The sequence below is a fragment of the Falco rusticolus genome, chromosome 8, assembly GCF_015220075.1.
Source record: "Falco rusticolus isolate bFalRus1 chromosome 8, bFalRus1.pri, whole genome shotgun sequence".
NCBI classification, from domain to species: Eukaryota; Metazoa; Chordata; class Aves; order Falconiformes; family Falconidae; genus Falco; species Falco rusticolus.
The window spans coordinates 26,307,501-26,332,500 of NC_051194.1; the positions used below are offsets into that span (position 1 = coordinate 26,307,501).

The 25,000-nt window shown below is 42.5% G+C and overlaps 1 protein-coding gene across 7 annotated transcripts in view; it reads left to right on the forward strand.

Annotated features, from left to right (window-relative positions):
* The window catches only part of ZEB2 (zinc finger E-box binding homeobox 2), a 116,955-nt gene that overhangs the window by 89,440 nt on the left and 2,515 nt on the right, over positions 1-25,000 (forward strand). For 5 of the 7 annotated variants that reach the window (XM_037397764.1, XM_037397765.1, XM_037397767.1 and 2 more), the window contains 6 exons: positions 1,303-1,374; positions 7,790-7,978; positions 8,674-8,888; positions 11,418-11,526; positions 12,378-14,347; positions 16,388-16,568. In XM_037397764.1, coding sequence (XP_037253661.1) covers positions 1,303-1,374; positions 7,790-7,978; positions 8,674-8,888; positions 11,418-11,526; positions 12,378-14,347; positions 16,388-16,568 — 2,736 coding nt within the window. The remainder of the gene's footprint in view (positions 1-1,302; positions 1,375-7,789; positions 7,979-8,673; positions 8,889-11,417; positions 11,527-12,377; positions 14,348-16,387; positions 16,569-25,000) is intronic. The other 2 variants (XM_037397768.1, XM_037397763.1) reach the window with 1 other exon arrangement.

The window sequence follows — 25,000 nt, forward strand, 5'->3', positions numbered from 1 at the left end:
AATAAGAATTTTAATGCTTCATGTATCAATAAGATTTTAATAGCATACTTTGATCTGCTTGCCAGTCTATCACTTGATTGGCTGAGCGGCATCCATCTTCCTGAATCATCATCGACTTGTGTTTGTTTCTGGGAAATTATTTTTTTTTTTTAGTAGCTGTTGAACCATTCCTGGGTGCCTTTTGACATTTTATTTCTTACAAGTGAAGCTAAGTGAAAGATTAAAGCAGATTTTTCACTTAAATCTCAAATACTAAATTCTCTCACTTAAAAAAAAAAAAAAGATTGTATGTTTGTGCTTGTCTTCAAGTAAAGAAAGGCTGGCATTTAGGAGAAGTTGAAAAGGTGAGAAAGAATCTCTATGTATATTTATTTTCGCCTGTGAAAACCCTTTGGAGGGTTAAGTCTTAACCAGGCTGTATGTGTGAATACCTGTTGCACTTGAACTAACAAATTATCAGCAAGAAACCAAGTTTGACAGGCACTGTGAGGCAGGCTGAAACATCCATGAAAATAAGCCTTCCCCCCAGTGATGGGGCTGCACTCAGCCCCTTCAAAACGCTATTTTAAGTCACTCCAAACCCCCAGTCTCACAGAAAGTAAACCGATCCATGATAAATACACAGTAAATAATTCTACACGTATCATGCTCATTTGCATGTGAATTAACCCAATTTATGGCCATAAAGGCAGACTTTGTCAGCACACAGAGAGTGCACAGAAGACGCAAACAAATAGTGAGGGTAGAGAAGAGCTGCCCACAGTTGAAAATTCGTCACATTTCTGCACCACTTGATATTAATACATGCTACACTTCAAATGAGGTTAAAACGATGATGACAGCTCAGAAGATCTGTGTGATGATAGATAGAGATAGAGATACAAGAACTTCTTATGTCTTCCTTTTGTATTTGCAGTTTCTTCCAGGTACAGCTGTCACGGTGTCCGTTAACTGATTATTTCTTTTAAATACAGGGGGAGGGGGAAAAAACCCTAAAAAATTCCCTTTGAATCACCTGACTGCTTATTAGATTCAATATAGGGAAAATCCCTTCATTTACTCCAAACAAACAGTTCTGTTTTCCACCACTCGCTGTCATGTTTAAAGTAAATAAGTTCTCATCCATCCAGCGGGGCTGAAGTCATTCGGTTGCCAGAACAAAGCCATTGTGTGAAGGTCCACAAGAGCCCTTTTCTCTCCTTCCCTTAGCAGGATCTTCCCTCTCACTGCAGCGTGCTCCCTAGCTCTGTAAAGCAACCCAGTAACGTGTGAATGCTAAAAGTGTGCATGCTTCTTTCACAGAAGAAATGAAGGAAGATTATGACACTATGGGGCCTGAAGCCACAATTCAGACCACTGGAAACAATGGTACAGGTAAGGTCTTGCATGGTGAGAGCATCACTTTGCTTCGGTATCGTCTAAGCTTAGCTGTGCATGAAGGGGAGGAGCGGCCAAACAATTTCTTTGCTGTTGCCAGTTGAACAGTTGGGAACCATCTACATAATTCTTCTGGTTTTTAATATTTCCCCCCAATTCGATCACAACGGTGCAGCAACAAGCTCATCCGGTGAGAGTCCTTGCTACCCCTCCCGTGCTCCGCGACACGCCAGCCCCTACCTCCTTTCAACTGCATCCTTGTGAGCTAATAGTTTTCAGCGGTATGTTTTCCCAGCGAGGGCGAATCTCGTATAGTTTAAAGTAGCTGGACCAAGATACAGTAGTCTTTTAATGAGAGGGACTGTACAAAGAGTGTGATAATGAGGATGGGGTGCACCCTTCTTGGCAACCCCCGATTCACATGGTGCACAGAGTAAGCTACTTCAGAAACTGAAAACATCTTTTCAGCAAGACACACATAAACCCCTTACATAGATACACAGACACACACTTTAAATGCATATTTATGAGATTATTATGTTTCTGGCTAATCTTTTTTTTTTTTTCTCCCACTTGCCACATCTCTTTCTTTCCCCTCTTCTTGGAAATCAATACATTTTGTGGAACAAGAAAGGGGACAGAGATATTTAGCAGGTATCATCTCTGAGCTCTGTAGCAAAGCAAAACAGCAAAAGGTTTCTGTTACTATTTTCTAATCCAAACCAATTCAGGGGTTTACCATGTTCTTTCCAAAGGCCACAAGGCCCCGCTCCATCCTCAGCACAGCTGAATGCCATACGACACCCAATGTTTCTTTTGCATTTTGTCACAAGTCAAGATGTTGCAGATAGCCCTGATTTACAGGGTTAAAAGTAAGTTTTCTACTGTAAGTATATTTCTATGCATTCCATTATGCGATTTAGTTCATAGGTAAAGCCCTCTACAAATATTACTGTAAAAGGTGGTACCTAAGTCTTGCAAGGATTTTATTACTCACACTTTCCTAATGTTGGTAACACCCACATAAAACCCCAATGCCTTTATTAAGTAACACAAGAAATTTACTTTGTAATTCTTGAGGGGGAAAATAATAGGAAAATAAAGCCATGTCACTGCTTTTCTCATCCATTAGTTTTATTATGCATGAAAGGAGGTGGCACCGAGGCACAATTTATCATTACGTGTATAGTTAATGATGTTGCCCTACAGAACTGGATAGATATGTATTTTAAAAGCTTTATTATTTCCAAGGGATGCTAATTAAGTGACAGATTGTGCTTAGCACTTGGAGAAACAGGACTTTAAGAGACGTCTGATTCAGAAATAAGACTTGATGGTTATCTGGATTACCATTACCAGAGCCTTTGAGGTCCCCTATCAGTGCAATGTGACTTCCTTTGCACATATTTTCCTTACCATAACAGGCCTTGACTCTTTCATACTTGCACTGTGGTCTGCTTGAGGGGGAAGACTTCGTGTCCTCTTAGCCCCTTCCCTTCCAATATCTGATGGTCTCTTCTGCCTTCTCGACTTTGGCTTCACGGCATCTCTCTGGGGGCAGGGTGCCGTCGAGCTCCCCCCAGCTCTGTCACTAACTCTGTGTGGGGTCCACGGGGTGTCCTGCTTCTTCTGAAACCAGTTTTCTGGGGGGAAAAGATAAGGGTTGCCCCTACCCAGCTTGGTGTGCTGTGGACTCGTGGCTCAGAGAGTGCTTTGCATTTAGGCGGTCTGCATTTAAAATGCAAAAGCTGCTCTGGGTATCGCACCTGGCAATTTTTTCCCTAATGTCCTGTGCAACAGTCCCACCTCTCTTTACTCCAGCTGCTCTTTGCTGTGATGGGCAGCTTGCTCAAGTAACTCTTATGAGCTGTCTAGTGCTCTGCTACCATTTAATTCACATCTTTTATCACTGAGGCGTTCCCAGCCACCTCCTTTAGGGGAGGCTGATGCCTGGGCCGCTTGGGTAGAACACCTTTCTCTAATGGCTGCGGTCTCCAAAGTTTCTTAGGAGAGATGTCAGGTTATTTAGTCATATTAAATCATCTGATAAACTAGATGCTTTTGCCGGTCTTTTCACCTTGACTATTAGGAGCTGCAGCATCCTTCATGCAGAGTGAAAACTTCTCCAGCTTGCCTGTTGCAGTGCCTGGGCTGTTATTTGAGGAGGAAAGGGAAGAGGTCAGTCCCTGAGACATTGGAGATCCTTTCTAGCTAGTCTGGGAAGTGTCCAAAGTTTTATTCTTCAGCCTCACCGTAGGCCTTAGGCCTGTCTTGAGTGTCTGGCCTCAATTTTTCCCTGCAGCTGGTAGGGGGATTTAATACTAACTAATAAAATAGCTGAGGTGAGGCTGAGACTTGACCCACTGAAAGAAGTTGGATCGGTGACTCCATCTTCAGCGAAAGCCATACCACAGTGACCTTCTGATCTCCAGGATAGCCCTTTAGGACTTCCTACAGGTTGACACGGGCTCTGCCAGATGGACCAAGGAGGTCTTTCTCACCTAATAGACTGTGCCTCTCCCTCCTGACACCAGATCTCACAGTGCTCTATCACCTGGGCTGAGCACAGAGATAGATGATACGGTGTCAGACTCCTCACATACATCCAGCTGCAAAGTTGCTGTAGATGCACACAACAACTGCGGTGTGCTTGTAGCATCATATTCATTGCAGGAGGTCATTAGCAGAGAAAGAAAACTAAAAGAGAAAATCTCTGTTATTAAATTATTCTACCATTGTCAGAGTGGCCACTTCCTAGCAGTACTGAAAAAAGAAATCTTGTTATCTATACATTAATCAACTATATTTTTATAATGAGCCATGGAGGCTTTATAGTGGAAAAGCAAAAGTAACCATCAGAGTGAAAATTTGAGTCTTTGGTCCTGCTAAATTAATTTGTAAATATTTCTAGGGATTTCTGAAACAATTACTTGGCAAAATGATGTTTTGCAGAAGGGTATTTTAAAATGTGAATGAATAAATTCCTATAGTTTATGTTATTGTACCTGTTACGGTTATTACAACTGCGATGTTTGCAGAAAACAGATTAATAAGTTTCCTGTAAACGCAAAAATTTTCCTGGTTTCTATTACTAACATCTGACAAGCTTCAAGTAAAGATCTCTTAATATAATTTAAAGAAGGGGAAAAAAACCCCAAAACCAAAAACCTTTGGAGGGAGGAAAACAGAAGTAAAACTTGGCAGGTTGGAGGACAGGCCGTTTTCAGGCTGTAATCTGTGTGTACCAATGGGGGCCTCTCACTTCCTGGCTAATGAAGGCTGTGGTTTTATTAGCTTTGTTTGCGATTAAGGGCAGCTATCACCATCTCGCAGGACGAGTTCCCACACAAAATAACTGGTCTCCCAAGCTCCTCGAACCTCTCTCTCACTTTATCTTGAAAGGTCCTAAATGCCTCCAAAGATAGCTTTCCTTAATGTGTTTTATTTTTATGTGACATGGCCACATCAGCTTTTGGAGCTGAAAATATTTCTGCTCTCCAGGCTACAATAATTAATTAAAAAAAGACTTATTTGGTGAGGTCACCCGCCGTAGATTTCGCTGAAATTCTTGCCTCGCAGGAGGAGATGTGCAATGTGTGTTCCATGTCAGCCCACGAAGAATCTGGGAACATGACTTTCTGCATGGAAAACAAATTAGGGCATGGAGGGGGGAAGCAAGCTTCCCCCCCTGAAATTGGGAGAGAAACCTAATGGTTATCAGATGCGTCTTTTTAGTAACACTGAGTGAGCTTCCAGCCATGTCTGAATTGTCAGTAACATCGCTGGTGACAAACCAGATACACATGGTCATCTTTTGCTATTTATGTTAATCTGCAGTGTTGCAGCACTGGTTGTATTGTTTCAGTTAAGGATCTGTCAGCTTTTCCACTAAATCCCCTTGTTTTTAGGGGTTTATAATGTAGACATAAACATTTGCTTTAGCTCCCGGATTGCGTGTACAGACATAGAAACTAAATAATCCAGAGAATTAGGAAGCCAAGGCCAGTAATATTGCAGCAGTCCTCCACAGCCTGTTGGGTAAGCCTCCAGATAGACTTGGGGGCCGGGAAGGAAGAACCTCGTTTGGGTTCGAATTTGTGACTGAAGCTCCTAATATTAACTCAGGCCTTGCCCAGTGGCTAGAATCCTCACCCTATAAATGCCGTTGCAAGCTCTAACACACACCCACACCCCCCCCCCCCTTCCCGAGCCTGCCTGGAGGAGAATGATGCATGGAGCCATCCCTTGGAGCCCTTGTCCCACCCTTTCCCCTTCCTGCTCCCATATCTCCTCTCTGGAGAAAAACTCTCTTTCCCTGCTTCACAGGTAGCATTTACTGGGTCATGTCCTGAATCTGGCAAAAAATAAACTTGCTTTCCTTGGTTCTGTTGCTCAGCCAAGAGAAGGAGCAGGGATGGGGTAGTGCTAAGCCAGCGGGTGGATGGTCTTGCAACAGTTGGAAGACCTAGGCATAGTGAGGACTGAAAAGTCAGGTTTCCAACATAAAAACTAATGTCTCAGCTTTGTTCTGATAAAAACAAAAAGCCAAAACCTTGTGCAGGTGGTGTACTTCAGTGACCACCATTTTGTTATGTTTCTCTGCCAGCAACAAAATGGAGGTAAGGTACTTGGTCATGTTCTCTGTACTCACACTCCCCTTCTCTAGAAGTTGCGCTTTTTTTGGGGAAAAAAAAAAGATGTTGTTTCTCATGCTAAGGACAAATGATAGCAGGAGTTACAGAAGGACCAAGGGAGGAGCTCTGTGGGGTTGCAGAGACTCCCTACCAACCGCTGAGATAGGAGCAGAAGTTTCCTTCCAAAACCAGGGTCCCGAGCCCTGTGCCATTTGGTCACTGTCACTAAAATACTGCAGAACAGTTGAGAAGCTGCTCAGCTCATACGAAAAATAGGGCATATTTGTCTCAGCCAGAGGATTTGATTTTTATCGGCTAAGGGGATGAGGTTTGCATAGAACAGTATCTACTTTTATTGATGATGACAAGATCAGCGCTTCAAATCAGGCGCTTTCAGGTTTCCAGTTTGCCCCAGTCAGAGGCCACGTCTCATTCTGACTGCCAGAATCACCTTGCATTTTTGTAGGAAGCCGAGGCACAGTATTTACTCATTTCTAACCACCAAGGAGCTGGTTAGTCTCTCATTTCCAGTGGTTACAAACCAGCAGAAACCTGTAGGGCCATAATCCCTTTGATTTTTGTGAGTTGACTTCATATTGCTACCTGGCATCAGTGAGAGCAGAATCGTGCCATTTAATATTTTACTTTTACAAGACCTGTAGAACAGTTTATGGTGCTGCCTCATTTTCTTATTTCACCTAAGGAGAAATACATTAAAAATGTAATCAATCATAAGCTGTTCTTTTTATTTACGGTCAGTTAAAAACAAGTGTCTTTAATTCCCTGACACCAACAATCTTCCAAGATTTGTTACGAAAAAAAATAAATTGAAGAAAATTATCAACTCCTTTTTAAATATATTTATATTTTATAAATACAACGTTTCTACTTTTTATAATTATATTCATATTTGTCTTTAGGCTCGCAGAGTTTTTAAGGTCTTTTCTGTAGGCAGTGTTCATACATGGAGGGGAAAAGTATATTTTTAGTAACAGGATGTTTTGTGGTTGAGCATATATTAAGTTTCATGGACATTGCATGGACAATACAAAATTAAGTTCATATTTTAGGAAAAGAAGGAAAACTCTCTTACAGACTGTAAAAGTGGTGTTAGGCTTGGTATCCCTGTTATGGTCTAAAACATGTGGTTCTATTTGCAGAAATCTCTGAAGAAATATTTTTTTAAAAAACAATGTATTCTCCCATTGTAAGTTAATTTTTCAGGGAGGAAAAAAAAAAAAAAAAAAAGGAAGGTGTTGTGAGCAATTCTCTTCTTATGCCTGCCAGGAAGAGCAGCCTGAGGCAGGACCTGTCTTGGAGAAGAAGAGCTTTGGTCTTCACTACCTGCAACCACCGTCTCCAGTGCAGGGACTGTCTCAGGGGCTGTGGGATCTGGGGGCGGCTGAACTCAGTCCTGTAGGTTGAGCTGTGTTCATGCCAAAAGCTGTGGGTCCCCCAGGAGCCCCCTGAAGGTTCAGGTTCCATAGATGAAACATTACCTGCATTACCCAAGCCTCGTAAATGTCTCCTGCTGCCCCGCAGAGCCAGTGTTCTTGTTAATTTAACTGCCCACCCTTCCTTCCATCCACGCTGGTGGAAAGCTCGCATTAATTTTATTAGAAGCTGGAGCAAGACCGATGAGGGTGAGGATCCAGCTGCAGCCCCAGCCTTGTAGCCCCAGTACACCAGCTCAGCCATGTGTAACGAAGCTAAGGGACCCAAGCTCTCAGGCAGGGTGCACTCAAACCCCCTTTTCTTTTCCCCTTCTCTCCTTTTAGTGAAGAACGCAAATTGCACGTCGGACTTTGAGGAATATTTCGCCAAAAGGAAACTGGAGGAAGGAGATGGGCATGCAGTCAGCATAGCGGAGTACCTGCAGCGCAGCGACACGGCCATTATTTACCCCGAAGCCCCTGAGGAACTGTCTCGCCTTGGCACTCCAGAGGCCAATGGGCAAGAAGAAAATGGTGAGGCTGTAATTCATTTTTAGCCAGTATCCTGACCTCGTGCAGCTGTTGCAATTATAAATGCACTACATGCCTGGGTGTTTACCTTAAAAATTGAAGAACAGCTGCAGCGGCATGGAATTTCATGAGCAAAGATTGGGGCTGTAATTTCAGTGTATTGTGATTTTTTAGTCAGCAAATTTGTATTATCTGGCGGGTGAACTGAAGAGCTGAATGTAAACGGGAGGAAGGCTGCTGCTCTAGCTGGAAGTTTGGGAAGTTTCAATAGAGTATTAATGCAACAAAAGATGGGGTAGCCGGCCTATTGCTCTCTGACACCTTGATAAATAATTGGAAAAGCATCAGTAGGAAGGATTCGGTCAATGGCATGAGTAACACAATGAGCTGGGCCTGGAATGCAAATCACAAATTGATCAGGAAAAGTATTTCTTAGTTTCCCAGCCAGTGAGGTCGGTGTGAGGAGCGCTGCCCGTAATTAATTTCCTAGCGGGGTCCGGAGCGGGTCCTGTGAGTCTGCCGTGGGCGTGAGCGGGTGCCGGTGCCTCCCGCCGCCGGTTGGAAGCGCCGTCCCTCCCTCTTGGGCAGCAGATTGCAGCGATTCCTCTCATACCATCCTGGGCAATCAGCCCATGAGCTGCCATTGATTTGCTGACCTTTTGGCCTGCCTCTCTTTCCCCCCCCATCCCGGGGCGCAGACCTGCCACCTGGAACTCCAGATGCCTTCGCCCAACTGCTGACCTGCCCCTACTGCGACCGGGGCTACAAGCGCCTGACGTCCCTCAAGGAGCACATCAAGTACCGCCACGAGAAGAACGAGGAGAACTTCTCGTGCCCTCTCTGTAACTACACGTTTGCCTACCGCACCCAGCTCGAGCGGCATATGGTGACACACAAGCCAGGGACAGATCAGGTGGGGGGCTGGTTTTAAGTGATTTCTTTCTGTAATAACCCCTTAGAGAAACGATATTGCTTTGATTGGCAATCATTATTAATTTTTCATGGCATTTTGAAGATGCAGATCTTTTAATGGTAATAGCTTTAATTGAGGTCTAAATGATTTTTTGATGGTCTCTTCTAATATGATTTAATAGTCTTATGTTCACGATCGAATGAGTGTGTTAATTTCTAATTTAGAAATTTTATTTGCACTTTAACTTGACTTTAGTTTCGTTTTTATGTTCCTCAAAAAGTGAATGAAACTGTAGCATTTTAATTATACATTATTAAACATCTCAGCAATTTTAATTCCATTTTTCACCTAGTTTTACTTTGCAGTGTTGCAAATAGGAGCTCCAAGACATGCTAAAAGATCCGCTAATATTTTTTCATTACTTTTTGAGTAACCTTTTCAATCACGTGAAATTACGCGTATTTTGTATAATCGTTTGTTAAACATAATTACACATTTTCAGGATAACTCTTCCTATCCTACATATAGGCTATCATTTGTGATTGTGCCACTAACGCATGCATGCACTAGAATTGTGGCATCACTGTCATTTGTATAGCCTGGCAGCGTATCTGCAATAAATCAAAGCAGGTTTTTTCCTCGAATGTGATGCATGTAATATTATATCAGTGCTGCATTTAAGGAAATGCTGCGTATCGCAAACAGGTGACTGAGCTTCCCTGGTGCTCCTAAGCAGGCTGGCGACAGACCTGTGCCACAAAACTCTTTACCTACCAGCAGAAAGTCGACTCTTGTCCTCGCCGGAGTATTACCTCTGAAAACCCGTCTCATGAAGGGCTGTAATGGAAACTCAAATGGCATGGTTAAAACTTAAATAAATAGATACCTGTGTTGTGCCATGTAATAAAGGCTTTATGCTGTATTTATTTTTCTTAAAAAACCTGAAAATCAGGATCAGCTCTATTTCTTTTGGTAGGTTTTTCTCAGCATAAGGCAAATTCAGTTAGGCAAACACACATCTAACCGCACGATTTTTGCAATTAGCATTTTTAAGAGAACCATATCTTTTGCTTGATCTTAAATCAATTTAAATGATTCCAGAATGGTTTCTCCAGTTCTTTCCTTCCCGTGGCTTTTCCAGTAGACAAACACATTTTCACATATGTATTTTTCCTAACCTGATCCACCGTAAGGTTCTTTCTTTTGCTTCGTATCATTAAAAACGCCAGGGGGAAAAAGGAGCAAAAAAAAACCCCGCCTGGATATTTATCCAACGTAACTGCCTGAAATTTCACATGCGAGAGCGCGCTGGTACTGGCGCATTATGAATGGTAGCTTTGGTGTTGAAAAGTCCCCTCATTTGCTCATGGCATTTACAATTAGTAAATTAAAATGATTGTATCATATTAACAGTGGCACAACTAAAGTTTATAGTAGTCCTCGGAGGGCGATGGGGGGAGACAAAACAGCTGTTGCTGTTTGTTTATGCAACTCAGCAACATATGAGCGCGGGTCCCTCAATGGCGCGCGGCGGGCTGGGCTCTGCTTGATCTTTGAAGGTTGCTGCTGTTTGAACAAACCTCCCTGTGTCCCATGTAACACCATCTGTCTCGCCAGGAATGTGGGAAGAGGCAGCACACCCTCGCAGTTGTCATACCGTTTCGGTGCTGCCTTTCCACACCCCCCCCCCCCCCTTCTTCCTCCCCCACCCCCCACCCCTTTCCCCCGCTTCTTGCTCCTGCAATAGGCTTTTGTGTCGTGGCTGCCTGCAGAAGGCTGACCTCCTACCTTGAGCATCCAGAATGGTTGGCTGCATTATTCTGAATATTCTACATTTTTTATTTTTTTTTCCCCAAATTCAAAGTCACGGGGCTTTTCTTGCTTGTTGCAAAAAGGTCAGCTGCCTTTGTATCCTTATGCCACTTTTAACTTTCAACTTTCCCTCGCCCCTTAGAAAGAGCGCTGAGGGAAAACATGGCATGGAAGGTAGCTCAGGTCTTCCCTGCTGCTCTGTGATTTTAGAAAACATTTCCAGCAGCAGCTCATGCCGAAGACACAGTCTCTTCTGCTTGATAATGAATTAAATCTTACACGAAATGCCACTAACGACAGTGTTTCTGTCTTTCCTACACATGCAGTAAACAGAATTTTTAAACAAGCCGAGTCCCACATGTTCAGAATCTGCTAGGAATATTAAGAGCCACAAATCTTCTTATAAAACAGTTTCTCTCATCGTAAGATACCTTAAAGCAACACATTTTTGATGAGAGACTTAGGAAATAATTCTAAAGCAAATATCGAATGCTCATGTGAAAGTACTTTCTCATTTGTTTCGGTTTACTGCCAACACTTTGATTTTTATTGCAACACTGATGAGACAAATAAATGTACATGCAGACCTTTTGGTCCGCTTGATAAATTCAGATCCACATTAATTTTGTTTTTGTTTTTTAAGCTAGAAATTCATGGTTTCTCTTGCATAAAATTCATGTTGGTATCTTTTTTTTTTTTAATTTCTTTCCCTCCCAGCACCAAATGCTGACCCAAGGAGCAGGCAATCGCAAGTTCAAATGCACTGAGTGTGGCAAGGCCTTCAAATATAAACACCATCTGAAGGAACACCTGCGAATTCACAGTGGTGAGTAGCGGAGGTGCTGGTGTGCTCATTTGCATTTTGTTTAATTAGCTGAGTTTTAAAGACTGCTTAAAATTTACACAGTTCTGCTTCTGGCTTCTTGGAGCTACTAAGGTATTTTGTAAGTGATATCTGAGTCATCCTCATTTATCATGCTGTTAATACCACGGTCTCGCTGAAAGATTTGGAAATAGTAAAGCTTCCTGCAAATAATATAGATTGTTTGTTCGGCAGTTTGAATCCAGAAGCGTTCGCTCATTTCTGTGCAGTCGGACCCTGAAGAGACCATTATATTTTCCATAACACAAAGTCCCCCCAAGTGAAATACAGTCCATATTCTCAGATAACAAGTAAGCGCAAAGCTCCTCATGTTGAATGACTGGTGCGTTTGGGCTCTCCTGCTTGATGCAGCAGTCGGCACACGGAATGCCACTGGGCTCTGTCCAGGAACAAACCTCCAGCAATGCCGATGTGGAGGTTCTAACATCAGGACTCAGGTTCTCCTACCAAATTAATTTCCAGTGAAAATTCCTGGGTTTTGGAAGGGAAAAACCACAATCAAATTTGAACAGTCTGGAATTGATTTGACTCCCTTTGCCACAGGTTGCTTACTTGTGACTTGCAATGGTCAGTCTGGGACCAGTCTCACGCCTTGGTGGCTGTTGCCTGCTGGAGACCATGGGTCCAAACTGACCTCAAGACCCCTAGAAAGAGGAAGGTAAAGCAGTGGTGGTGTGTGGCCGTATTCATAGACTTAATATTCTCCCCACTGATCAGTCGAGTATCAAATGCGATCGCTTGCCGTTATAGCAGCAAAAATGATAATTAACATTTGGTTTTAATTATCATTTTAGGTGAAAAACCATATGAGTGTCCAAACTGCAAGAAACGTTTCTCCCATTCTGGCTCCTACAGTTCGCACATCAGCAGCAAGAAGTGTATTGGTTTAATCTCTGTAAATGGCAGAATGAGAAACAATATCAAGACGGGTTCTTCTCCTAATTCTGTATCTTCCTCTCCTACTAATTCAGCCATTACACAGCTGAGAAATAAGCTGGAGAATGGCAAACCACTTAGTATGTCTGAACAAACAGGCCTACTGAAAATTAAAACAGAACCACTAGATTTCAATGAATATAAGGTTCTTATGGCCTCACATGGGTTTAGTGCAACTAGTCCTTTTATGAATGGTGGACTTGGAGCAACCAGCCCCTTAGGAGTTCATGCGTCTGCTCAAAGTCCAATGCAGCACTTAGGTGTAGGGATGGAAGCACCATTGCTTGGGTTTCCTGCGGTAGGCAGTAATTTAAGTGAGGTGCAGAAGGTCCTACAGATTGTGGATAACACGGTTTCCAGGCAGAAGATGGACTGCAAGGCTGAAGAGATCTCCAAGTTGAAGGTTTACCATATGAAGGATTCATGCTCTCAAGCTGAGGAACAAGGAGTTACCTCCCCCAATATTCCCCCCGTGGGTCTTCCAGTAGTAAGTCATAATGGTGCCACTAAAAGTATTATTGACTATACATTAGAGAAAGTCAATGAAGCCAAAGCTTGCCTCCAGAGCTTAACCACAGACTCAAGGAGGCAGCTCAATAACATTAAGAAAGAGAAGCTGCGAACCCTAATAGACCTGGTAACTGAAGACAAGATGATAGAGAACCATAATGTATCCACTCCATTTTCATGCCAGTTCTGTAAAGAAAGCTTTCCTGGTCCCATTCCGTTGCATCAGCATGAGCGTTACCTGTGTAAAATGAATGAAGAAATCAAGGCAGTCCTTCAGCCTCATGAGAACATGGTTCCCAACAAACCTGGAGTGTTTGATAAGCAAACCCTCTTGCTGTCATCAGTACTTTCTGAGAAAGGAATGACTAGCCCCATCAACCCATACAAGGACCACATGTCTGTACTTAAAGCATATTATGCTATGAATATGGAACCCAACTCTGATGAACTACTGAAAATTTCCATTGCTGTTGGCCTTCCTCAGGAATTTGTGAAGGAATGGTTTGAACAAAGAAAAGTCTACCAGTATTCAAGTTCCAGGTCACCATCACTGGAAAGGGCCAGTGCCAAGGTGGCGCTGGCTGCCACCAACAACACTCCCACTAAAGACTCTTTGTCAGCCAGATCTCCAATAAAGCCTGTGGACTCTATAACTTCACCATCTATAGCTGAACTCCATAACAGTGTTACTAATTGTGATACTCCTCTCAGGCTAACAAAACCTCCTCATTTTACCAATATTAAACCAGTTGATAAATTGGACCACTCTAGGAGCAATACTCCTTCTCCTTTAAATCTTTCTTCCACATCTTCTAAAAACTCCCACAGTAGTTCTTACACTCCAAACAGTTTCTCTTCTGAGGAGCTTCAGGCTGAGCCTTTGGACTTGTCTTTACCAAAACAAATGAAGGAACCCAAAAGTATTATAGCCACAAAGAACAAAACAAAATCTAATAGTGTAAATTTAGAACACAACAGTGTTTCTTCATCATCTGAAAACTCAGATGAGCCACTGAACTTGACTTTTATCAAGAAGGAGTTTTCTAATTCAAATAATTTGGATAAAAGCACTAACCCAGTATTTGGTATGAACCCATTTAGTGCCAAACCTTTATACACAACACTTCCACCACAGAGCGCTTTTCCCCCAGCCACTTTTATGCCACCAGTCCAGACCAGTATTCCTGGGCTGCGACCATACCCAGGACTAGATCAGATGAGCTTCCTACCACATATGGCCTATACTTACCCAACTGGAGCAGCTACTTTTGCCGATATGCAGCAAAGGAGAAAGTACCAGCGGAAACAAGGATTTCAGGTAAATTGTTGCAACCCTTTTCTTTTAAAAAGCTTGAATTTAGTATTTTGTGATATAACCTTTACCAAAAGAAAAAAGCCCAGAGCTATATTCAACATTTCCAACAATATTAGCAGAGTTTATTTTAGTCTGAACTTGCAAAGATGCACTGCAATAGGAAAAGAAAAGGAAATTACCTTTAAAGAACCTCTGCTTGGATTAGAAGCAGGATCAATGCCTTTGAATAGGCATAACACTTACGGTTTTATTCTATGAAGAGCTCACCTGTTTCTTATTAGAATTGTATCTAAATTATAATAATAATATTGATGATGAAGTCCATGAAAAATCCCATCCTGCAGAATAAAACCCACCAAACTTTGTAGGGAAGCTGATCTTTGCAGGGCATAACTACGTTTCCCCACGGGGAAAAGGAGCAGTGGGAGACCCCTTAGGAAACACCTTGACACTTGGACGCAAAGCTGTGTCCCTCTAAGCAGAGGTCCCTATGGCCTTGGAGCAGCTCTGTTCCATCGAAAGCCCTCAAAGCTTCCTTCTCCATGTTTTATTGTGGATCGTTCACCCACTGTGCACCGGAAAGGCGTTCTCTCTTCTCATGAATACCTGGGGGATGAGACACGTTGGGGTGTTGCTTCACCGTTGCCCCTTTCTTCAGCCCAACTACTGCCCTTCCCAGACTACCAGTCCTCTAATCCTGCCAGTCATCTGGAACAGCTTTGAAAAACCCCAGAGATTAAGCAAAATTATTTGGAGAGGTAGCAGCCAAGGCCCTTAATTGCAAACAAAGTCTTTGCCTGGACTTGTAATCTGGGTCAGCACTTCTTCCTGCCTGGGTACAACCTTCAATCCTTTTCTCAGGTGGTCCCAGAACCAACATAGGAGTAGAAAAAGACTTCACCGCTTGCGTGCCTACAGCAAAGAGCTGCTCTACAGAAGTCACATACTTTTATAGCTTTTTGCCGGACGTTTTCAGATATAATGTACAGAGTTTAGTTAAATGAGATTAACTGATTATAGATTAATAATTTTTTTTATTTTTTTTTTACATTTGTGCATGTTCCCCTATGTCCTATTATGGTCTATTAGTAATTTTACTGACTAGTAAATCTTTTATAGTTTCAAATGTGAAAATCAGGTATGGTTTTACATTACAGGCTGTAATCCTTCTTTGCACAATAGGAGCATAAATAGCACTGCACCTCCATAACAGCTGTTCCACTATTCCAATTTACAGTACATCTGCCCTCTTTGTAAATGTATTTAAGCCTATTTAATCTTCTCTAATATTAATTAGTGCAAACCTAGTCTAAGAAAACTGAACTGTGTGATAGCAAATGGAAATGTATGTTATCATGCAAGTTTGCACTCTCTTTGGATCAAGACAAAATAAATATCAAGAAATTTAATAATTTACTGATCCACATTCATTATTGCTTAATGCTGAAGGCTGTTTTAACATAGATAGAACATTGATAAAAAGTGTTATTAATATTCCCTATTTCAAATTACAAAATTAAATATAAAAATATAGCTTGAGGCCTTTAGTCGGGAGACATACATTTAAATGGATTGCATAATAATAACATTTGTACCTAAATATAAAATTCAATTAAAACCTTTCTACAGATACAGAATATATCCAAGTTTCAGTGTTTTGAAGGGAATGATCTCTCAGCTGTTGCTTACACTTACCCCTTTTAAATACTGCAATACCTTCAGCCGTCCATGAAGAGCCTCCCCTTTGCTTTTTCTGGTCCTTGAAAATATTTGGTGCTGGTATGATAAATAGTGTCCGCTTGTGTAAATCATACGATTGCAGAGTGCTCAAAGCCCGAAAGTTGGTTCGAGGCACAGAAGTGGAAGGCTCCTCGTTATTCCCACAGTTCCCATCAGCTGTAGTTTCACTGTCAATGGGTTCCTAAGCTAAGAGGGACCCCCACCTTAAGCAGACATGATTTTAACTTTTCTGGGGTGGTTGATTCTTCTGTGAGAAGGAGCAGTGGTGGAAGTGGGTGTTGCTGACGAGTGCTTCCTTGGCAGGGAGAATTGCTTGATGGAACCCCAGACTACATGTCCGGCCTTGACGACATGACGGACTCTGACTCCTGTCTGTCCCGAAAGAAGATCAAGAAGACAGAAAGTGGCATGTACGCGTGTGACTTATGTGACAAGACATTCCAGAAGAGCAGTTCCCTGCTGCGACACAAATACGAGCACACAGGTAGGGCAGCTGCAGCGCCAAGAGGAGGGGTGAGCTCCCTGCTATGCTCTTCGCAGTCTTGCACAAGTACACTTGTGCAGCGAGCAGTTTGGCAGGTGCTGAGGCTTTCCACAGGGAAGGAGTAATAACTTTTGCTCAGTTCAACTTATTTTTTATTTTTTTTTAATGGGTATTGCTTGGTGAAGTGCTGTTGGATGTGATGGGGTGAGTCTTGTCAGGTGCTGAGTGCGGTGACGATGCTGGCACTCAGCATCTCACAGGATGAGCTCTCTTCAAATGAGGCAGGCTCTAGCACTCAGAACTGCAACTTGGTCAGTGCAAAGTCTGGCATGGGAAGGAAGAGGGACAGTGTATTTCTTGTTTCTTAGACACTATCTGACCCTGCACCATTTAATCCAATAGAAAAACTTCCACTGACGTTAGCAGCACAAAAGCTGGCTCTGGCCAAGTTATCTGAAAATAAACAGCTCACGGGGGTTGTTCTCACTGTGATTTTGTGTGCCAGCAGTGCAAGCAGGTTGCATTTCACTTTTTCACTTCTCAGTTAATGCCCAGGGAAAGTTTCCTCCTTTTATGAGTAGGAACTGATTTTTGTCTAGTTCAAGGAAGCTTGCCAAAGCACACCGTAGATTGTCAGTTTAAAAAATATTTTGGTTTGAAAAACCCCTCCATCACACCTATGCTGGCTGTGGTTCCTTTGCAGGCAGTGCTCTCTTCCCCACTCTCAGCCAGGATAGGCATGAGCCCAGAGGTGGAGAGGTCTCCGAGGGGGACACATCGGCTCAGCACATTTCAGTTAGGGGAAAATAGGACTGGAGCTCCCCAAATGATAGAGATATCAGGTTATGTTAGACAAAGGGAATGTGAATTATCAAGTGAATTATTGTGGAGCAAGACATAAACCAAACTCCAACATCCTAGAGTTAGAAAAAGCTTACTCAGGAGGAAACTTTCCTTAACTTTGAAAGCTGAGTCCCACTTCAGGAAATGAAGCAAGTCACATCATCCTTCAATCTCACCATGTGATGGTAAAAAACTTATACCTCTCTATTAATACATCTTCCAGGCTGCACATAACCATTTGACATTTCACATATGAAAAATTTACAATTCAGAAGTGGACCGTGCCTTTTAAAGAAAATTCTTTACTTTGTTATTTTACCTTCTTATTCTTTTCTTCCAAATTTTAAGCTAATCCCACACAGGAAAATAAAAAAGGAAGTTAAAATACATGTAGGATTAGGAGAGAAAATTAAAAGCAACATTTTGGACTAGATCGGTTAGTTCATTGGTGGAATGTGCTTCCCACTACATTATTCAGATCAAATTGTTTATTCAGTAGAAGAAGCTTTGAAGGCTTTACGTCCCTGCACCTTTCCTCTCCTGAATGATTTTATTACAGCCATCTGCAAACATTATGGTTTACTACGCTACTACCGTAAAGCTCTTATGTTAGAACTGGCCTTCATATATATCGGGATCTGGACATATGGTTGAATCCCATAAAGTTGGTAGTCCATAAGGTCGACAGACATATGGTTGAAAGGCTGAAAATTTGACAAGCTGAAATGTGTGCAATCACCTTGATTTGCAAAATAAACTGCATTTGTAAAAGCAAAAATATGTTCTGGTCTTTAAGTAGCATGGGAACCTACTGCCTAGAAAAATACCACACAGCTGCAGTGTAGGGACTTTCTCCTTCTTCTCTGCTCTGCCCTTTCGGGCTTCTCAACTTTACGTCCATCAGCTTTATGGGAGTCAGCCTTATGATTCAGAACGTGTATATGGTGTCATATTTAATATGCTAGAACTACGGCACATCATCAAGCTCGAGCGCGGCACTTAGAGACAGGAAGGATGGTCTTGTGGCAGAGGCACAGGCACTGAGGCTAAGCGCGCCGGGTGCTCTTCTGCCTTGCCACAGACTTCCTCTGCAAATTTCAGCAAATTGCTTCATCTTTCTCTCACCTTCGCCCATCTTTGAAATAGAGGGAAATGATACCAGCCCGCCTCTCCAGGGTGTTGTAAATCTTAATTCATGCAGGCTGAAATCCTGTGATGCAACTCGCTATACAAAGTGTGAAGTATTATTAAGGACGCGTTTGCTTTCGTGGAGCCTCTGCGCGTCACGCTAACATTGGAGGTGGTTGGGAGCGCCGCAGACCTTGGCTGGGCTAGCCTCCATAACTGATTCACAGCCTTCAGGAGGCACATTTCACTGGGGCTTTGGCTAATGGCTTAGCATGCATCTTAAGTGAATTTCAAATTGAATTGATAGTTTTGGAAAAAACATTAATGACATAGGTGCGAAACTGCACTCCGTGTTCAGTGGAAGGAATCGTATTGAAAGTAACAGCATCTTCTGCATTTGGGGTCATTGTAAGAGTAGGGCCACATTTTTCAATCAACTTTTTGAAACCTAAAGAAGAGAAAAAGCTGGTTTTCTGAGTGTGCTGCTGTTTTCTGACTAGCTGATCACAATCCGTTGTTACTTCATAAAGACATATTTTAGGAGGAATTGGAACACTTCCTGTATTTCCTGGAGAAGCACAAATAGTGGATGTTGTTTATGCTGATGTCTTTTTTCCTATGTAAAAAAATACGTGCTTTTTAGGTCTTTTTTCTGATATTTGAACAATCAGATTTTTGTTTGTTATCACTTCTCATGGTCCGCACACCTACTGCAACCTATGCCAGATGGTTAAAGAAGTCAGAGAGAGGACACATTCCTGTTTTGCAGCCCCTAAAGATTTACCCCAGAGAAATTATTTAGAGCAAAAAATAACATTGACAGGTAAAACTACATGAGCTGCCTTAATCACGTGCTACACCAACTGTTGTAAAGGAGAAAACAGGGATGTCACAGGTATTGCAGTGGAGCCAAGTTCTGTGCCAAGGAAGGAAGAAGAATGGGATTTGGCCAGTTCTTTGTGTCAATCTGAGAACTTTTGGTAGGACCATGTGGTTGCAGATCAATGAGCTCTGTGATTACCTCTGTATGCCACGTCTGCCACAGCTTGAGCACAGCAGAAAAAGGGGCCTAAATTTCACAATCCATTGTCTTTCATTTATGCAGTATTAGCAGTATTCTGCAATAGCTTCTAGCTTCATATGGACAAGGAGAATTTATTTTATTACTGTAATGAGAGAATTACGTTGGTTCTAGCTGATCTGAAATTTAGTGTAGAGGTCATTGTTTGTTGCAGGAACAAATTCTGCCATGTTAATTTTGGGATGCCATTTAATTTTAAAAGAAGTTACGTGTGCCTCTTGGAGTTTGAGCTTCACAAGGTCCTACTTCTTTAAAACCAGGGGATGCAGCACTGTAATTACGGTGCAGAGCGTGGCAGGTAGCACGGGAATTAAGTGCTCACATTATTTTCCTGTGAAGTCTTATGAACTTTGGTCAGGCTGAAATTAGTTGAGCAGATACTGCGTGCGTCTAATCTCAGCTTTCTCCAAGCTGCTTAGCACAAGGTTCAAGACACTTTCCTTACTAAAGGTGAAGAAGATGGTTGCCTTCATGGCAAAGCATGTGGTGAGCACAAAGATCTTTGCATTGCAGATAAGGAGGGAAAACAGCAGTAGGTAAGTGAGCAGGAGAGCAAACAGAATGGAGCATCTAGAAACAGAAATATCCTGGCTCCTGGGTAGAAATCCAGCCTGCCAACGCTGCATTGGGCTGATTCAGGAGTAAGGTGAAGGTTAGTGTTTGTTCGGATGTTGTCAACGCCCATGTCTGCTACACACCAGCTTTATCGTAGCTTCACAAGGAAACTTGCAGCGTGCCTGCTCTGCAACAAAAGCTGGAAACAGTTTTTCAGAATCCTACCTAGAAATTTTAAATCCTTTCATTGTTGTTCTATATTACATCATATTCTATTTTATTACTTGTGTGGGCTGCTGAGGGCCTCATAGCTGTGCTAGTGCTTTCATCCTTTCCTTTTCCACTGTATATTTTATTAAGACCTTTTTTTTATTTTTGTAGCTTTCATGCTGATGCAAGCACTAGTTTTATTTCCAGATTGATTCTGTAAACTAAATATTGTTCTTGAGCCTGGTAGCAAATCATCTCTCTTTGGCTAGTATTTTGAATTCCCAGCTCAGGAGTTTTCTTTATTTAGAGCTTGATTCATAAAAAATTTACATGCTATTTAAAGATTATTTTTTCTTGCTTTACTCTGATACAAGTTTAGAATTCCCTATTTTACACTGAGATAAAGAAAAAAAAAAGGGATATATTCTAGGCTTGTGAAATTTGCTCTGCAGGCAAGGTCTCCCATTCAAAACGGAACAGGTGCAGCTTGGGCAATTATATATAAATTGCATTTATCTTGCACCTTTGACCGCTTCGCTGTGCTCTGGCCTCTAATCCATCTCCATTGGGACTACATCTAACATCCAAACCCCCAAGCAGCTTCAAAAGATCTGCCTTTAAAAAATATAAACAAACTGTCACAAAAATGTTTCCTTCTTTCCTCCAAAGAGTGGGATTTCTGTTTGGCCCCCTCCCATAGAAAAAAGACCCACTTGCCTTAGGCAAAGGATGGGTGATATTTAGTCTGGGACCAGTGATGGCTTATGATCTGATGTCTTCTGACTTCTATACCACTGCAAATGGGCAACACACAGCTTTTCAGTCACAGACCTTTAGCCCAGGAAGATTGAGATATACTTACTGTTAGAGATTTCTTTGTTGTTGTTTTGCTTTAACAGAAATGCAATTTTAGAGACTTTGCAAAGAGATTAGTTATAATTTCCCCTCTGTAAATTGAGCACAAGCCCCTGTGGAAACCTCTTTTTGGAAATGATGGGATGAGAAAAAGCCTAAACACTTCCTTTACATATTTGAGAGAGATTTATCATTTAGTTTCATTTCAGTGAGAAGCCACTTCACTGTGGCTTCTACATCATGCATCCACCTGATGACACACAAGTGTTTTTGAGCCCTCCTGTGAGCTGCCTCTCTCCTAACTCCATCCCACATGGATGACACAGATCATCTCATATGAGACTGGGTAAAACCTGGGAGGTGGGGTGTTCGCATCTGCTTCCTTTCAACCCATCGCCATCTCATGACATTGCATGACAACGTTCTTACTGTGTGATAGCTAAATAGATGATAAAGCATCCAGGGCTACCTACAGTTGTAGGTTCTCCCCATCCACCTACAATTGTAGACTTCTCCCATCCACCTACAGTTGTAGGTTCTCCCCATCCACCTACTGTTGTAGTTTCTCCCCATCCACCTACAATTGTAGACTTCTCCCCATCTGCCTACTGTTGTAGTTTCTCCCCATCCACCTACAGCTGTAGGTTCTCCCCATCCACCTACAATTGTAGACTTATCCCCATCCCCAGTATAAAATACCTATACTTCAGCTTTATTTTATGACCTACTAATGCATTGTAAGGATTAGGCACTCCTTTTAAATGGCTGAAATACTGAGTTTTGAACACAGGGGAAAAAAATAATTCTTCTGCAAATGTTTGGAAACCTGATATATTTAAAAACATATTTCAATTAGTGTTGTAACAGCTGCATGCTGCACACTGCTAAGGTATGTTGTGTGGTGTCTGAACAAAGAACTTTGCTCAAGCTGTCATGTTCCCTCAGATCAAAACTGAGTCCTTGATATGATGGAGTAGACTCAATAGCTCTAGTATAGCCTTTTTAGTAATAATACAAAGTAATATGAATATATGAAGCATTTTAATCTTCTTGATTCTAAATTAATTTATAAGATATGGATGATTTCCTGCCAGGCTACCTCTGTGCTGGCTGGGGGAAGGCACCAGGTAGCACGAACAGGAGGTGCAGTGTTGAACCAACACCACGTGCAAAGGCTGAGCAAAGCAGGCAAAGACTGAGGGACAAGCACATCACCCAGCCTTGGGGAAGGGTGGGTGGAAGCAAGTTGGGATAAGCAGTAGAAGTGGTTGACTTCTTTTTGAGGAGAAGGAAAGTGCTAGGCAGCTGGATGGAGCACAGTGGTGGGGTGAGAAGGGTGTAGTGGGCATCAGAGGTAGTATGCATCAAAAAAAAAAATCAGGAAATCTGAAGTAATGGAGAAGGAGCGGTGCTATGGAGAACTGGAACAAGACAAGGGTTGGGCTCATCAGCGTTAGGGAAAAGTAAGTCAGAGGGAGGGACTGAGAGAGCGTGGGTGGTTCAGTGAGGAGAAGGACACAAAAAAAGGTGACGAGGAAAAGCAGAAGGTCTATGAGGAACAAAATTAGCAACTATGGAGATACTAGCAAAGGGACAGTAGCGTGGGTGGGCTCAGCAGAACAGCTGGGACGAGGCAGGGATGCAGGCAGGCCTATCTGGTGCATCCAGCTGGGCAGCTGGTAGCGTTGGGAAAGCTCCCACCTCACCTGGGAGGGTTTTCTAGAGGCGCTGAGGTTGCAGGAGCGCTTAGGTTGAGAGTGCTTTGGGATTTAAAGCTAATTTGAGTAAGTGACTTGACTGTGCTAAAATTTCCCGAGCTAAGACTGCAGGATTTCCCCATTGTGGCAAAATCTGTGCTCCACATCACAGGGAGCTGCCTCCCGGCTCTGGGCTCAGTGCACCCCCAGGTCAAGGCTGGAGGTTCAAAGCCAAAGTACGCGTACAGCTCAAAGCCCGGAGATTTCTTCAAGCCTGGCTTTTAACCAACAGGTTAAATTGGCAGAAATGCATATTTAGGAAACAGATCATAAAAGCAATACTGCTATAATTCGATATATCAAGCCTGAATGTTCAATTTCACTTTAAAGGGAAGTAAAGAAAAAAATGAAACCCTGTATGTGTGCAAGCTTAGGAAACTCTCGTACAAAGAAATGTAGTTTGAGTTCCAATTTTGAAGCATCTGCTGATTTCCCTGTCACTTGGGTTATTCTATCTGTGGTTTCTCCTACATTTTCCTTCCTGCCACATCTCCCCTTCATTTCATAACATACAATTTTTGGCTTCCTTGAGCTTTCGTTAATCACACCTTATTAAATGTGAACTTTCACAGTGGGACTTGAAGGTAGCTGTGACTAGATCGGGCAAAAAAAATTAACATATTCCTTGGTATTCATTCTTCACAACTTTGCTATGGAAGGGAAATTTTTTTTATGCCCGACTTTCCCTGCTTTCAAGTCCCAGCAGTGACTGCAGAGGAAAAGAAAGCTGATCAGGTTCATAAAGGAGCAGCCTGAGTTTTCCTGGAAGCTGAGATCCTTCAGTGGTATGAACAATTTTTTTTTTTCTGCTGGATTTCCTTCCACGCCGGTGCTGCTGGTAACGGTCTCCCATCTTCCCAGCCCTTTGCTCTCAGCCGGCATTTTCTTGCCAACCCTCCATCGTACTCTTCCTCTCCCTGTGCTTGCTGCTTTAAGAATTAACAACCCCCCCACACTTCTACAACTTAAAGGATAGGAGGGCTCTGGTGTGAAGTTTATTCCTGTTCTGGTCACGTGCCACGTTAGCTAAGTATGATAAATACGCTGGAGGAATCGGGCCAGTTCAGTAATAAGTTCCTAACAATCTGCTCTAGCAATAAGACATGCAAAGCAGGGCTCCACATTTCAGGCACCAAATACCAGCATTTTTATATGTGTAAAAATAGCATGAAATATAAAATAATGACCAATTGGCACTGTATCTGCCTGCATGGTTGCACCACTCTGGAACATTTAGTTGAATGACATAAAGATTATAATTTGACATTTCAAAAATAAAATAAAAAAAATCTGGCTGAAGGTACTAATGTTTGATTTTATTTTTTGCCTTCTGCAATCTAAGTTTGGTGATCGGTCTTCACTAATTCCAATCTTTGCACCATATGTTATGTCTGGATATCTCACGGTTGCATCATGCTTTGCTGAGTTTTGTCGTGTGGCATCATGCTGACAAGTATTTTTTGTCAGCTCTATTTTGGAATTAAGCTTTCAGTATGGCAGTTCTGGAAGGTGTTGAAGGCATTCCTGTGCTATTTGTGGCCTGGGATCAACCAGATGTGTTTAGGCTTGGCACTGGTTTTGAGTTTCAAACATTGGTTCGAAACTGTCTGAAATGCCAAAGGAAATACTGTTTTCTGCAGCTTAACACTACTTTAGCACTCAGCGAGTGGCTGACAACATTTTATTTAGAAACCCCTTATGCTTCTGTGGCAGATGTATATATTTGTATTTGCTCACGTGCTGGGGGAAAAAACGACTTTCGATCCCCGAGGGCTTCTTCCCCCTGGCAAGGACTAGAGAGGAGGACCCCCATGGTGGGTTGGTGGGGGTCCAGCCCAGGTCCTCCCACCAACAGCGAACCCTGGGTGGACTCAGTGAGGCCCAGCTCTCTCTTGCTGTTACTAGACCTGTAGCATGCGTTGGGCGCATCCCAAGGTGAACCGCGCCAGGCTCCCCTTGAGGTGCTGTAGGTGGGGAAGTGTTGGCCAGTGGCTGGCCTGGGG